We start from the raw sequence: 16,523 nt of genomic DNA, 5'->3' as shown, positions 1-16,523 counted from the left end.
TATACATGTCATATAAAAGAGATCGATTAAACTCAATCAACCAAAACACATCAATTCTTTGAAGCTTAAGGCTTAAATTTAGAAAAAGTAAATTAGTAGTCATATTTGAAGCTCGGATGGTTACATTTGATCTATATGGAGAAGAGAAACAACCAAATTTTGTAGGTATGTTGATCTAAAAATGTCTCAACCTTTTGCATTTATAGTATGAACATTTTGGTTTACATTTGGAACTAATTCAAACAAGATTGTTATGGCAGCTTCACCTTTCAGCAGAGCTAGATCTCTAGCTTGTAGAACAATCGCCATTCTTCAATGCTCTCCATTTGATGCGGATCAAGCGCAGGAAGCTTCGTCTTCTCAACCAGTTTCAAAATGTTCCCCGTTTTCCCAAGAATGTAAGCTGCTTTTCTCACACTCTTCTCTCGTTTTTCAATCGCACTGTTCGAACACTTTGTTGATATCACTTTCTCCAAGTTTGTCAGACACGCTCCCATAATGGCACCGATAATGGCTTCGATTTCTGTGAACAATTGCTCACTTGAGTGCCCGTATTTCTTTTCATATTTTAGTAGCATCGATTCACTTATTCTGTACATACAGTTCGCAGCCAGTACCTTGATCGGCCATTTTGAAGGACTTAGCTTCAAGCATAGATGTTGATTTGTCTTCTTCTCTGCCGAGTAGATTTTCTTTGCACAATTTGAAAGCTGTTCGAGAACTTCCTTTGGACTTTCTTTTTGATGTGAAATTTTGTGGATGTCTATGTCCAGCCATTTATGGTGTAGATCGATCCCTAGCCAAACGATTTCGCCTGCTTTCTTTAGGTTTATGAAATCCCCTTTGGTGTCGAGGTGATCTTCGATGAGTCGTATGTATTTGAGACCTTCGTTTACTGCGCGTAACAAGTGTTTGATTAATCTACGATTCATGTTTGGAAGAGAAGTTGCTATGACTGTTAATGTCACCACAGGGAGCATCCAGCAGTTTTGGGGCTGTTGGGAATCTAGACATGGAACTTGAAGATTGTCGAACTCTGCCACTCCCTTGAAACCTCGTGACATGATAGTTCCTTCCAGCAGGTGAATGAGAATCTTAGGTTTTTTCTTCTGCCCTTTCTGAATCCAGTGATGTGTGGCATGATAATTGTTTGCGATCATGAGATGAACTAGATCATCTTCACCTTCAAGATACAGAACAAAACGACTGAGATCCATCTTTGAATCAGTATCTACCTCTGACTCAGAACTGTTCATAGAAATTGTGTCTTTAAAACATAACTTGTTTTTCAAACTTTTGAAACAATCACAGAATGAGAAGATTCCTCTGACAAGGAAAATGGATATGAGTCGAATTACTTTGCTTGTGAACACTATGGTTGTTTGTAGGATAATACATCCGTCCAGAAATTTGTTTTTTGCACTATGAACAAGCTTTCTACATCTTCTGTTTTTAACTTTGATGTTTAATGGACACTGCTTCATCTCTACCAGATATTGGATCCAATAGTTTTCTAATGTGAATTCCTTCTTGTAGCCCTCTTTTCCCAGCTTTGGACACCTGAATTTTATGGCTGCAAACCATCTGATTGCTGGGGCAATAGTCCCTACTACCACTGCAACACACTGTATCACGAGGATAAAACTGATTGACCATTTATAATCCGACTGGCCATTGCAGAACTTAAAGGATTTCTTCGTTAAGTAAGATGTAAGAATGGCCTCTGCTAAAATTCCAGCACTAAGAAGACAGATTGCCCCAGAAGCAGTACATGTAGCGGACCGACCCATCACAAACTGTGGGCTGCAGGTTTGAGCCATCATCCAATACTTTATCATACCCTCTTTGAGTCTTTCAACTGCTATTTTGCCTTCTTTTTCATTTGCTTTGCACTCTTTTGATGCTAATTCATGTCTTAGGCTATACTTCATTTCCAGGTAGCTTTTTGTTGATGGAACAACTAAAGCAGAAAAACTCAAGATGCCAAGCAAAACAAGCATCAAGATTAGAATGGAAACATGCTCTTTCATATAACCATAGATCACTCCAGTTCCCATCTCCATACAGGCGTTTATGATGAGGGTAATAACAAGAATCCCCAGAGCCATAATGTTCATAAAGATTTCTTGATTCTCCATAGATCCAAGAGAAGGCATACAATTAGCCATGATAGTGCACATCAACACAGCACTACTTAGCTTTGCAAGCTGATCCTCTCTGCCAGGCATGGAGGTGTTCAGATCCACAGAGAGTTTGATGGCCACAGCTATCAGGGTTAGAGAAGTAGAGTTAAGAGTGAAGAACTTACAAGGGAACCAGAATTTTCTGTGGCGGAAGCCGTGGACAAGATCGGCAGCCATTGCTAAGAGGCAGACCAAAGAGGCTGTGGCTATGTAGATGCCAATCCATGGCATGGGCTCGCTGAACTTGGCATCATTCAGGTATCCATCGTTGCTGCAACCAACCACTCCCATGTTTCTCTCTTTTTGAGCTTCCTTTTCCGCTTGTGTATCTGATCTGATCAATTTTATCCAATTTCTGCTCTTATTGAAGAGGTGGTTTCTGTGTCAATCCTTTATGTCTTTCCATTGTCTGGTTCAGTGCCGGTTATGATGAACATTTTCCCCTTTTATGGATAGTCAACGTGGGCCAATTACAATACTGGTCACTTCATAGCTTTAATAATTGAAGGGAAGTTCGAAGGAGTCTTCTATTTCTTACCCTTTAGTAGCCTGACTTTTAAAAACATTTTGACATTTTAACCATTAAATTCAACATCTTGTGGTAGCTGTTTTGGACTTATGAAGATTAAAGAATCTGGACATTGGATTCTACAAGCTATTTATCTTATTGATCAAGGCTTATTGGAAGAAGTCAAAGTCCTAGAAAAATCAACATCCCACCTCGGTTGGAGAAGAGAACAAATCATTCCTTATAAGAGTGTGGAAAACCCTCCCTAGTAGACGCGTCTTAAAACCGTGAGGCTGGTGGCGATACATAACAGGCAAAAGTAGACAATATTTGCTAGTAGTGAGTTTAGGCTATTACAAATGATATCAGAGCCTGACATTGAGCGATGTGCCAGCAAGTCCCCCATCGGTTGGAAAGGGGAACGAAGCATTCCTTATAAGGGTGTAGAAACCTCTCCCTAAACAAATGCATTTTAAAACCGTGAGGCTGACGGCGATACATAAAAGGTCAAAACAGACAATATATGCTAGCGGTGAGTTTGAGTTGTTACAATATTTCTGTTTGGCTGGTTTGTTTCGGGAGTCCAACGTACGGATAGGCTTCGGTAGGACAAGATCTTCTTCTTTTTCTGTTCTTTTGAGTGGTGAAAGTTGGGAAAAACCGGTGAAATTTTTTGAATTAGTTTCAGGCGTTGACAGAAGTTTGAAGGAGAACATGCCATTGAAAGAGACCAAACAACTCCCAAAGATAAAATATTGTAAATGATTCTGAAAGATTTGGGTCGGCTAAAGCTTACGCTTCAACTTTTTTTTGTTATTTTTCATGCTCTTCTTTTTAGAAGTAGAATTGCTTTGACATTTAACCTACTTTTCCTAATTATTCCTTTTGAGTTTTATCCATTGCAGGTGGAGCCTTTCTCGTGTAAACTGTAAAAGCTTTCTTGTTGGGTTGAGCAAGGTATGGCCTATCTTTCTCTCTTTTGTGGGGGAGATTTGAACCTTTTTAGTGTTGTGCGCCGAAAGCGGAACAAATGTACTCACAACACCAAAGTTATTCAAGACATACAATATGACACTCAAAACTTGATGATTTCAACAGCAGAAAGAATGGCATTATATAGCCTTCTGTTAAACCTAAAGATAAACTAACAAGCCAAAAAAAGACCTTGAGAATAGGTCTTGGTCCTAGAGAATAGGGCTTATGACAGTGTTCAACAATCTCCACCTTGTCATAAGATCTCCAAGTTATAGCTAATTTGGTTGCTACCATGTCAACACACTACTCCCTTCCGACGTTGATGAAATCTAAACAATGCCAGAACTTTTCACGAGTGATAACCTTTGTCAACATATCAGCAGGGTTATCAGCTGTTCCAATTTTTAATAACCGAATATCCCCTTTGCTAATAATTTCTCGAATAAAGTGAAAACGGACATCAATGTGTTTTGTACGAGCATGATGGACTTGATTTTTTGACAAGCAAATAGCGCTCTGGCTATCACAAAATACATCTATATGTTCCTGCAAAATACCCAAGTCATTGATCAAACCATGCATCCAAATAGCTTCTTTAAAAGCTTCTGTTACTGCCATATACTCTGCTTCAGTGGTAGACAATGCAACAGTAGACTGCAATGTTGAACGCCAACAAACAGGTCCACCAGCCATAGTAAATAAATAACCCGTAGTAGATCGTCGCTTATCCAAATCACCAGCATAATCAGAATCCACATAACCAGCTACACGATTGTCAAGCTTAAACATTTCTTGTTTTTGAAACTTAATACCAACATCAATAGTGCCAAGAATGTACCTAAGAATCCATTTTACAGCCTGCCAATGCTCTTTACCAGGATTATGCATATAACGACTCACCATGCTTACTGCGTGTGAAAGATCAGGTCGAGTACACACCATAGCATACATCAACGCACCAACAGCATTTGTATAAGGAATGTTCTCCATATACCTTTTGTCATCATCAGAACTTGGACACATGGAAGCACTAAGCTTGAAATGAGGAGCAAGTGGAGTACTAACGGGTTTGGTTGAATTATTCAAACTAAATCTTGACAATACCTTGCGTAGATATTGAGACTGAGTCAACCAGACTGTACCTTTTTTCCGATCTCGCTCTATCTCCATTCCAAGTATTTTCTTTGCATTGCCTAAGTCTTTCATTTCAAATGTTTTAGAAAGCTCATCTTTGAGCTTATCAATCTCCATCTGTCTCTTTGAAGCAATTAACATATCATCAACATATAAGAGCAAATAGATAAACGATCCATCATCGAGACACCGATAATACACACAATGGTCAAATTGACTATGAGTATACATATGCTCTACCATGAAATGATCAAACCTTTTATACCATTGGCGAGGGGATTGCTTCAGCCCATACAAAGATTTCTTCAATCTGCATACTAAATGTTGTTGTCCAACTACTTGGAAACCAACTGGTTGCGCCATATATATTTCTTCTTCCAAATCTCCATGCAAAAAAGCAGTTTTTACATCAAGTTGTGCAAGCTCAAGATTAAATTGAGCAACCAAAGCCAACAAAATTCGAATGGAAGAATGTTTTACCACAGGTGAGAAAATTTCATTGTAATCAATACCTTCCTTTTGTGCGTAACCTTTAGCCACAAGTCGAGCCTTATAACGTATACCAGAAGAGTCTTCCTTTTTTGCAAAAACCCATTTACAACCAATTTCCTTCTTACCTTTTGGAAGTGGTACCAAATCCCAAGTTTGATTTATCTCCAATGATGCTATCTCCTGATTCACAGCCTCTTGCCAGTGTAAGCTATCCGGGCTCTGAATAGCATCTTTGTAGCTGTTAGGAACTCCATCAATCAAAGAGAAAGCATATGCTATCGTATCATCAAACCTTGCAGGTTTTCGAATTACCCTTCGTGGTCTATTCTTGGCGATTGACTCAGGTTCCTCCACTCTTTCATTCACAAGGCTTTGCTCCTCAAGACTTTGCTCTTTTTGTTCTAAGACATCAAAGTTATTATTTACCTGATCAATAGGTTCTTCGGTAGGAGCAACCACATCAGGAGAGAACACCACCTTCTCCACCTGCTTCAATGCCTCGTCATTATTTTCAATTTTCTGCAAAAACATTCCAGACTCATCGAATGTCACATCTCGACTATTAACAATTTTACTTGTTTCTGGACACCATAACCTATAGCCCTTCACACCTTTGCTAAAGCCCATAAACTTGGCTTTTTTTGCTCTAGGATCCAGTTTTGAGTTTGTCACATGATAATAAGCAGGACACCCAAACACATGCAATTTATCATAATCACTAACAGGACTACCTGACCATACCTCAAGCGGAGTTCTCCCACCGTTTCCAGAAACAGGTAAACGATTCACCAAGTGAACTGCATAACTGAGAGCCTCAGCCCAAAATGCCTTACTCAATCCTGCTTGAGACAATATGCATCGAACCTTCTCTATTAATGTCTGGTTCATTCTCTCAGCAACTCCATTTTGTTGTGGCTTACCAGGAACAGTGAAGTGTCGAACGATCCCTTCATCTCGGCATACTTTAAGGAATGGATCATAAGTATATTCTCCCCCGTTGTCTGATCTCAGCTTTTTGATTTTCCTATCCGTCTGATTCTCTACCATTTTCTTCCACTCTAGGAAGATTTGGAGAACCTCGTTTTTGTGCCTCATGGGATACATCCAAACTCTCTTCGAGTAGTCATCAATAAAGGTGACAAACCACCTCTTTCCTCCCAATGAGACATTCTTTGTGGGACCCCATACATCGGTGTGAACATAATCCAAAATACCCTTTGTTTGGTGTATAGCTGTACCAAACTTCACATTTTTTTGTTTACCAAATATACAATGTTCACAGAAATCAATTTTTCCAGTTGTGGCACCCTTAAGGACTCCTTGGTTCACCAATGTCTGAAGCGCCTTCTCACCAGCATGCCCGAGTCGCATGTGCCATAATTTCGATATGTCTTGTTCTTTCGAACTTGCCATAGCAGCATGCCCAATTATTGTGGTTCCGTTGAGGTAGTATATGCTACCTCTTCTAGTTCCTGTAATTGCCACCAAAGCTCCACGAGCTACTTTCAAATTCCCTCCTTCCAAAATGATGCGATAACCACTCGCATCCAAAACGCCAAGTGAAATCAAGTTTTTCTTCAAGTCAGGAACATACCTCACATCTTTGAGTTTTCGTATAACCCCATCAAACATCTTGATTTGTACTGAGCCGATTCCCATTATCTTGCAAGTACTATCATTGCCCATATAGACAACTCCACCATTGAACTTTTTGAAGTCCAAAAACATCTCTTTGTTGGGACACATATGATAGGAGCACCCAGAATCAAGAATCCATTCCATGGTTTGGCTGGCTGATAAGGAGATTGTCAAGGCATCATCTGTATCAGTGTCGTCATCTTTAACCACATTGGACTTCGACCCCTTCTCTTTTAAGATCGAACAATCTTTTTTCCAATGGCCTTTCTGTCGACAATATGCACACTCATTTTTATCAAGTTTTCTCCAATTATCAGATCTACCTCTCGACTTTAATCGAGACTCTCCACATTCGTTCCTTTTCCAGGTAGAAGTTCTTCCATGAGCAGTGAGAACATTTGAGCTAGAGTTTTGATACGTCTCCTTTTCCTTCTTTCGCATCTCATTGTTTATTAAGGCATTTGAAACATCTTCAAAATCAATATTAGTGATTCCATGTAGTAGGGTTGTTACTAAAAACTCGTAGGATTCCGGCAAAGAGTTTAATAACAACAACGCCTTGTCCTCGTCATCAATCTTAACATCAAGATTGAGCAAATCAGTGATGATTTTGTTAAAATCATCCAAATGCTCAGCCATTGAGATACCTTCCTTGTAGTCAAAACGGAAGAGTTTCTTCTTCAAATAGAGTTTATTTTCCACACTCTTCTTCATATATTTCGCTTCAAGCTTGTCCCATAATTCTTTCGCCATGGTAACCTTCATAAATGGATATTTCTGATCCTTGCCAAGACAGGATCGAATAATTCCACAGGCTTGCCGATTTAATTTTGTCCATTCTGCTTCTGTCATGTCTTCAGGCATCTCCTCTTGGAGAGAAACATCGAGGTCTTGCATGACCAGCAAATCGCTAACTTCGCCTCGCCAAACACCAAAATTATTGGTTCCATCAAATTTTTCTACTTCGAGATTGGAACTCCACACTCTCGATCCACGTCGTGATGGTTCGGCCATTTGCAATAATTAATCTGGATGTAACTCAAAAACACAATTCTTGAAAACTGATTTTCAAGAGAATAAACACGATTGTGAGCACGTCTAATGGTCGATGAGGCCCAAACTTTCACAATACCCCCAAATACCACAACAATGCTCTGATACCACTTGTTGTGCGCCGAAAGCGGAACAAATGTACTCACAACACCAAAGTTATTCAAGACATACAATATGACACTCAAAACTTGATGATTTCAACAGCAGAAAGAATGGCATTATATAGCCTTCTGTTAAACCTAAAGATAAACTAACAAGCCAAAAAAAGACCTTGAGAATAGGTCTTGGTCCTAGAGAATAGGGCTTATGACAGTGTTCAACATTTAGTTCGTTTAGTTCGATATGGCTTCAGTTTAGTTCGATATGGCTTGATTTTTTCATGATACCCATTATAATGGAGGGCCACTTCTGTTCATGATTGATATAGTCACTACATAGTGGGGATCGGCAAATTGATGTGAAAGAGACAGAGTGCAGTTCAATGTTGTTGTGGCATCTTTCTCATTGATCGGTTCGCCTCCACTCGAGGGAAAGGTCTCCATTTCTACCACACTTTTGCTATCACTAACTTTGACATGTATTCTCTTTACAGCCATGAGTAAGGTGGTTTTTTTTTTTTTTTTTTTTTTTTTAGAATCAATGAAAAATCGTAACGAAATTGGACTTTTTAAAGTTATAGCGGATGGAAATAAAATTGAAATTAAACTTAAATAATAGAAAAGTTATTTTGTGATGGTGAAAGAATTAAATTATACAGCATTGGTAGATGTGATTGAAAGATTTTAGATTTGAGATTGGAGAAAAGAAGCGTAAAACATTTTTCTTGGCTTTGGAATTTTCAACACCCATAATGCTTCCAAATTTGATGAATCAAACAAATTGGCTTCATTATCAATTTAAATGCTTTTTTTAGGAGAAAAATAAAATATTTATTATTGTTCGACAACTTGGATCAAGATTTTGAATTTTGATCGAACACATGATAGTTTCGGTAATCTCTTGCATTCCTTGCAACATGGTCAGGTTACTCGTTCTTTGCTTCTTAAGAATGAAGATTGTGCCCACTGATCAACCTAAGTCATTTCTGCATGTTTTATTCTCACTGAAATGTTCCAACCCAGCTCGTTTAACCTTCGAGTTCATATGAATGAACCACAAAAAGAAACGTGCATTTTGTTGGTATTGGTAGTAGTTTTCATTTCTTTGAAGTATTTTTTGGTCATTCTATCTTTAGGATTGCCTTCATTTGAATGTAATCTCGGTTCATTCATGTACTCCTCCTTTTACTTGGTTCATCCCTAAACCACATTTTTTTAGAGGGATATCACTCTAACACTAATACCTTTACTTGAGATTTGGATTTTGACCCGAAATGAAATGAGGCGAATCTAGCTCAAATTTCAAAAAATCTACACCTACCAATAAAGAGATGCATGTAAGGGTTGATTATTGACTGACTATTGGATGGGCTCGAGTTATCAAAGCTCGAACGTCACGAAAAAGACAAAATATGGGATAACTTGAACGGCAAAAAAAGTTTGAATCTTTTTTTTAACTAACAATTTATTATTATTATTATGGATATGATTTTAAAATAAAAAAATTCCATAGACTATGTTTTTTAACCGTATTTTTTTTATTTTTTTTTAATATAAACTAATGCTTTTCAACTACTACATCAATTAATAACTTTCTAGGGAACATCATTATGCATCTTGAAATCTCTAAATGAAGATATGAAGTATAATATAATTTTAAATTATAAAAACTATTATGACTAAGAATGATTAAAGCATATACAATAATTTAATATTTTTATATAATATAAAGTAATTTAATATTTTAGAAACTATATATTATAAAATTGGTATAGTTATATTATGATTATTAATAATATTATTATTATTATTTGTCTTATATGGGTAGAAAATAAATTATTGAAGAGTGTATGTTCCTTGTGTTGTGGGGTCTGTGGTTGAATTCCATGGCCGAACTTAATGAAATGCAATTACTTAGACGTATGGTTCAATAATAAATTTTGGTTCATTTGAGACTCATTCATAAGTTTGAAACCAATTAGAAATTTATACTATGCCCTCGAATTAATGTCACCTATTTAATATTGATTTATTATATGATTTAAAGGTGGTCCAATCAAATTATGTCGCGTGGGGATTAGATTTGAAACTAATTTAGTTAGATATCACTAAAAGTAGATTGAGTCGACCATGCCTAATGGTTAGACCTAAAGTCAATCATATTCGAGCCAAAAGTCATACAAGATTCTTCAATGAGATCATCTATGACGACTCTAGATGTGAAAGATCATTTAAAATAATTTACTTCAAACGTTGTCATGTACTTAAATCTTTGCTAATCGAATATCGTTTGTGCGGAATCCAAGCTTGCTTGACCACACACGTCGCTTGTGCGTGCATGTTCAATCGTTTGCGACATAACCGACTTGCCTCTACACTAGGTCAAGTCATTTGGCTGGACCTTGCCTTTGCTTGGGGCCAAGGTCTCTCAATGCAATGTCGCATCTTATCTTGTCATCTCGATCCCCATCGACATGGTCCATATGTCTTGATGTCATCTCGAGTCTCGGGATGTCGTCGGCTATCACAACTCGCTTGGTCATGCCATCGAGAATGGGCCCGTATGTCGCTCATCTCATCGGGCCTTCTTGAACATCCATCCATCTGAGTTCTATCGAGGCATTGGCCCTCCCATGGCCATGCCGTGTCATTTACGGATACCATGTCAGATAGCAAGTGTATGTAGCAACCTCCAACATGTAGGCTGGGGCGCAATACTGGCACACCCGTGTTGTTCGGTACTGTCCATGAAAAACCCATTTTAAAGGAAGTCGCCCGAGACACTCGTCTCGACATGCCCGCCCACACTGTGACACACGTATGTACCACAGGGTAGCTCACATAGGCCACAGGGCCTAGGGGTGGTGTTGGTAGATTTATTTCAAATTTAATAGCTGTATCATAAAAATAACATATTTTAAAATCGGGAAAAAAAGAAATACAATTGCCCAACCCTAACCTAAGGGCTACCACTGGAATGCACAAATTTAACTATCATGACTTAATTTTTATGGTCTCCTTAAGTGATGATATCATCCGTACCTACATGTAAGTCTTACCTTTATCTAGAAAAATAGTAAATGTGGTTTGAGTATTTAAAAATACTCATAGTCCCACAATTGAGGTTCGAAAATGCAATCACATACCGTTATGGTTCGTGGTCACACCTATTCGTGACTATTTCCTGGCTCTATTTCTAGGGTTAGATGTGTAGTACTTTATGGTTCTTGCACACGCGCATGGATTTACTAGGGGTGCTTATAGGTATATCGTGAACATGGTATCATAGCATACATAGTTTGACATACTGAAAATACATGCATCACATAAAGATAATAAAACATCACATCATATAAGTAACAACACGCATATCAGCTAAAAAGTATGTGTTATTCATACAACTCAATCTAGTCCAAAGGCGTGCCAACAGTAAAGTCATTGATCTCGTTGGTCTAAGCTAACGTTACTAATATCCTTAGTTGGTGTTAGCCTGATCTTGCTCATAGATGTTCAATTACACCTGTACCTATAGAGTTTCAAGACATCATATGAAAATTAATTCACCTACCTTCTCTGACTAATCTAAATTTGGCTCCAAATATTTTAAATTGACCAAACAATAGCTATATTAATCTTAAAACACTCCCAAACACATAAAAATGTCTCTATTCAAGTTGTTTAAGAAGGAGCCAAGTCGAGCGCAAGCCGTAGCTGGAGGGCAAGCGAGTCGAAGTAGGTCATAGATTGAGTCACCCGTGGTGCACGGATCATAGATCGGGTTGGCATGTAGGTCACAGATCAGGTGTGGTTCAAGAATCACTTATGTGTGGGCGATGTCATAGAGCTTTGGGCTTTTGGGTCGAGAGTTATCTTCACGTCTGTTTGAGGCTCCATGGGACGTGTCTCGAGTCGCTGGCATGAGATGGAATCTAAGGCTAACTTCTGGCCTCATTACTCCTCCAGTGTGCCTCCTTTTGATGATGAATTCATGTCTTATTTTTTTTTTTACAATAAAGAAAGTCAATCTTTGTGATGTCCCACATTGGTTGGGGAGGAGAACAAATCACCCTTTATAAGGGTGTGGAAACCTTCCCTTAGCAGACGCGTTTTAAAGCCTTTAGGGGAAGCCCAAAGAGGACAATATATCTGGGTCGTTACAATCTTTTTAAGATCATGTATGTTATGAATGATACGGAATTCAACCCTGATACATGCCTTTAAGACTATGTTGAAAAATAATATGATACGAAGAAAAATGGAAGGGGTTGTTTTACATGATAATGAATGAAAATGTCGGGACATTATGCATCATTGTGTATTCATGCATCGAGGAATGTCTCCTTATTATGATGGTACGAACGCGTACGTTACGAGGTAAGAAAACGATCATTATGTTTATCATAATGCTGTGACAATTGCTATACCTAATGGGTGTCTGACATCAACAGCTTTAGAGAACGCTCGCCTGACCATAAAAAGGGGCCCACGAGGTGTGCAAACCGATTGGTGGGTCCATACTCGCACATGTGAACTGTATGTAGAACAGTAAATACACATCCAATTAACCCGTTCAAGATAGTCGCCTAAGAAAATATAAACTGATATGATAGGTCTCACTCATATCAGAACGGATTAATTTAGATGTAATCGTTAATTCATTCATGTACCATTTCTTTACCCAGGTGTCATAATTATATGGTAAACAAATGTTGGTAGTTTAAGTGTTTAACACGATTCTTTTCCATCGGGAAGAGCATAATTGAAACCAATATGTTATTTACATAGTTAAGCATTATATTTAGGTTAATTTAATCAAACATGAACGTAGCTCAATTGCCATAACACACATGTATCATTAATCAAGAGATCAAAGATTCAAATCCTTCTGCTATGAAATTCTTGATCGTTGAAAATAAACCTGAGTAACATATGATCAATTGAATGATATAATCTTGTCGTTCACTATGAAGTCTATGACATGATTAAGATACCTTATTTCGTTTCATCGTGTTTTGTCGTGTTAATACCAAAATCCTTATCCGAACTGGGATCCGAACCCGGGACCGAATAAGCTCATATAATAAGCCGGAGCTAATTGGGCTTTTAGGGTTTCTTCTGTCGTTAGAAGCTCTCCGTGGTTTTCGCTTCGTGTCGCTGATCTTTTACTCATCTCCAAAGCCATGACTGCTCAGACTCAGGAAGAGCTTCTCGCCGCTCATCTGGAGGAGCAAAAAATTAATGTAATCTCTCTCTCTCTCTGTGTCGTGTCTTCTTTTTGCTTGAACTGAAAGATTTGTCAGAAGTTTACTCCTCTAGTGTTGGTAGTGATTTGTAGTAGTTTGAAATCAGCTGCAATGATGGATTTTCTTGTTTTGGACTTCTTTTCTGACTTAAGACATTTCCTTGATCGATTCCGATGTGTTTTTATATATGTTTCCAAATTCCAGTGCATAAGAGTAATTTGCATGGTTTGAATTCATTTTCGGTTTTAGTCTTGGAGGAGATTTGGCGTTGGTAACTGAATCTGAACTTGTTTCTGTTTTTTGAAAGCATTTGGAGTGTATTGAATTGGAATGTCAGCATTCTAGAATCATATGGTTGTATTTAATGGTGTAAGTTGTACAATCAATCAAGAAACTAAACCTGGGGTTGAGGATTTGACATTACGTATTCTGCAACTGTTAGTTCTATTATAAGTAAAAGAGTTTGCTCAAATTTTTATTTTTACCTTACAGATCTAATTGGAATCAGAATTAATTTGTATATGGATCCGTAAAATTATATTTTCATGATTTTATTGCAGTCTGATGAACCTGTGATTGAGGTTGAGGACGATGACGATGATGATGAAGAAGATGATGACAAAGATGAGGATGATGCAGAAGGTACGTGAATATTTGAACTATTAACCTTGTATATGAATTCCCTTATTAGCTCTTTAAGTTCTCCAAATTTTGCTGCATTGTGCATATAGTAGTAGTGCATTATTGTTTAGACTTTTCCAAATCCTATCTATTCATTTGGTTAACTTTGCTATAATATGTGAAAACAAAGTTATTTTAAACGATTGAGATACATTCATTCAACACCTTTAATACAAGGTGAATGCGACAAGGAGCTTTAGGAGTTGAGTTATTGTTTCCATTAGCATTTTCTTTACACGGATGCTTTCTAAGGCAATAAATTAGTGTACTTTTGGGATTCTTAATGTTATTTGCTTATTCATTCTGCATGTGGAGCTGCGTAGGGCATGCATATATGTTTGTGTGTGATCATAATATAACTTCTATAAACGAGTTTAATTTGTATGGAAAGAAGTGTGATTAGTAAATTTTAGGCTAAATTAGAAATATTATTGAACTTTGCTCTTTGTTTCAAAAGGTTTCTTATTCTTTCTATAGTTGCAATATTTTTGTTGATATTTCATAAATGTTTCAAAACTAGTATTGAAATAAAAATCTATTAGAATGTTAGATGAAAAATGGACGTGAGAGTAACTTGAATGATGTGGTGGTGAGTAGGACATGCTTGGATTAAATTTGAATAAATGACATTCAGACACATTGACTTTTCGTCCAATATGTAAGTGGCTTTTTCTACTCCAAAGGTAGTTTTGAAACTTTTATGTAAGTTCGAGAATAATGTTGGATCTCTTGGAATAAGAAAGGTATGTGTCAAACAAATGACAAAATTTAGAGGTATTTTTGTAATATAGCCTAAATTTTATCAAGCTAAAGCAAATAATTTATGTCCATTTATGTGAGAGCCCACATTGGTTGGGGAGGAGAACGATACATTTTTCGTCAGGGTGTGAAAACCTCTCCCTAGCCGACGCGTTTTAAAAACCTTGAGGGAAAGTCCGAAAGGGAAAGTTCAAAGAAGACAATATTTGTTAGCGGTGGGCTTGGGTATTTACAAATGGTATTAGTGTCACACTAGGCGATGTGCCAGCAAGGAGGTTGAGCGCCAAAGGGGGGTGGAAACAAAGCGGTGTGCCAGCAAGGACGTTGGGCCCCGAAGGGGTGGTGAGTTGGGGGTCCCACATCGATTGGAGAAGGGAACGAGTGCCAACGAAGACGCTAGGTTCAAAGGGGGGTGGATTGTGAGATCCCACATCGGTTGGGGAAGAGAACAAAGCATTCTTCATAAGGGTGTGGAACCTTTTAAAAACCTCGAGGGGAAGTCCGAAAGGGAAAGCCCAAAGAGGACAATATCTGCTAGCGGTGGGCTTGTGCCGTTACAAATTTTCATATAGTTTGAATCTTGCCTTGATCTTTTTCAGTCTCTTAGTCTCTCGTGTTTGTGTGTTGCTCGTGGGTTACTAGATTGGTAATTTGGTATATGTCGTAAGGAATTTCTTGTGGCAGGGCATGGGGAGGCCAGTGGCAGGTCTAAGCAAAGCAGAAGCGAAAAAAAAAGTCGCAAAGCAATGCTGAAACTCGGAATGAAGCCGATCCTCGGTGTGAGCCGTGTCACAGTCAAGAAGAGCAAGAATGTTGGTTTTCTCTAAGTCCCAAATCTTTATTTCCTAAATTGATTCAACCTAAATACATCCAACATCTATGAACATTTCCCTGCAGATTCTTTTTGTCATTTCAAAACCAGATGTCTTCAAGAGCCCCAATTCCGACACCTACGTTATTTTCGGGGAAGCAAAGATCGAAGATTTGAGCTCCCAACTACAGACCCAGGCTGCAGAGCAGTTCAAGGCTCCTAATTTGAGTAACTTGACAACAAAGCTTGAGCCAGCAACTGTTGCTGCTCAAGACGACGAAGTAGTCGATGAGACCGGGGTCGAACCCAAGGACGTCGAACTAGTGATGACTCAAGCTGGGGTATCAAGACCAAGGGCCGTGAAAGCACTCAAAGCAGCGGATGGCGATATTGTGTCTGCTATTATGGAACTTACAAATTAATAAAGGGCAGTCAGGAGGAGGATGTTTCTATATGGAATGTTGGAATCTTTTTCCCCAAATGTTTCACCTGCCGAACTTGAAGTTGAGAGATTTGAATGTACTGTAAACTTTATGTTAGTTTTCATATGTACCTTATGCTGATCATTAGCCAGACAATGGGGGGTTCTCAGGTATTCCGAATCGAAGAAAAATGAAGCTATACAAAAATTATTCGACAATGAACTCAATTCAACCCAACATTTTTAGATTGTATTGGGTTGGTTTGGGTAATTTATTCAAAATTTTATTTTTAACGATCAACCATATTTCATATTTCAATTCAATCTAACCCAGATCGTACGGGTTAGTTTGGGTAGTTTAAGATTGATTGAATTTTTCAGGTCATTGAATTTTTTGAACGGCCCTAATACGGTGGCTTGAACCTACGACTTCGAAGATTACATGCATGCATATTAGAGTTAAGTGATACCATATTTTTTGATTCCATGGATTAAATGATACCTTATGCATATATTTCTATAGGGTA

The 16,523-nt window shown here is 38.1% G+C and overlaps 2 protein-coding genes across 2 annotated transcripts; one reads left to right on the top strand and one right to left on the bottom strand.

The window, feature by feature from the left end:
- Positions 1-26: 26 nt before the first annotated feature.
- Positions 27-3,099, bottom strand: LOC111781294 (uncharacterized). The gene has a single exon (XM_023661805.2). The coding sequence runs from the start codon at positions 2,472-2,474 to the stop codon at positions 279-281; it is 2,196 nt and encodes a 731-aa protein (XP_023517573.2). The 5' UTR covers positions 2,475-3,099; the 3' UTR covers positions 27-278.
- A 10,064-nt stretch (positions 3,100-13,163) lies between these two features.
- On the top strand, positions 13,164-16,215 carry LOC111781295 (nascent polypeptide-associated complex subunit alpha-like protein). Its single transcript, XM_023661806.2, has 4 exons — positions 13,164-13,321; positions 13,885-13,966; positions 15,449-15,576; positions 15,662-16,215. Exons 1-4 carry the CDS (start codon positions 13,262-13,264, stop codon positions 15,995-15,997), a joined length of 606 nt encoding a protein of 201 aa, XP_023517574.2. The 5' UTR covers positions 13,164-13,261; the 3' UTR covers positions 15,998-16,215.
- The last annotated feature ends 308 nt before the right edge of the window (positions 16,216-16,523 follow it).

Source organism: Cucurbita pepo, chromosome 19 (assembly GCF_057944985.1).
Source record: "Cucurbita pepo subsp. pepo isolate OVF chromosome 19, ASM5794498v1, whole genome shotgun sequence".
Taxonomy (NCBI): Eukaryota; Viridiplantae; Streptophyta; class Magnoliopsida; order Cucurbitales; family Cucurbitaceae; genus Cucurbita; species Cucurbita pepo.
The sequence above is the reverse complement of the archived record's forward strand: the minus strand, read 5'-3'. Positions and strand labels throughout refer to the sequence as shown.

Coding starts and splice junctions, on each gene's coding strand:
- LOC111781294 (XM_023661805.2), bottom strand. CDS start 2,474: ATGGGAGTGGTTGGTTGCAGCAACGATGGATACCTGAATGATGCCAAG.
- LOC111781295 (XM_023661806.2), top strand. CDS start 13,262: ATGACTGCTCAGACTCAGGAAGAGCTTCTCGCCGCTCATCTGGAGGAG. Junction 13,322..13,884: donor TGGAGGAGCAAAAAATTAAT/GTAATCTCTCTC, acceptor ATTTTATTGCAG/TCTGATGAACCTGTGATTGA. Junction 15,577..15,661: donor CAGTCAAGAAGAGCAAGAAT/GTTGGTTTTCTC, acceptor ATTTCCCTGCAG/ATTCTTTTTGTCATTTCAAA.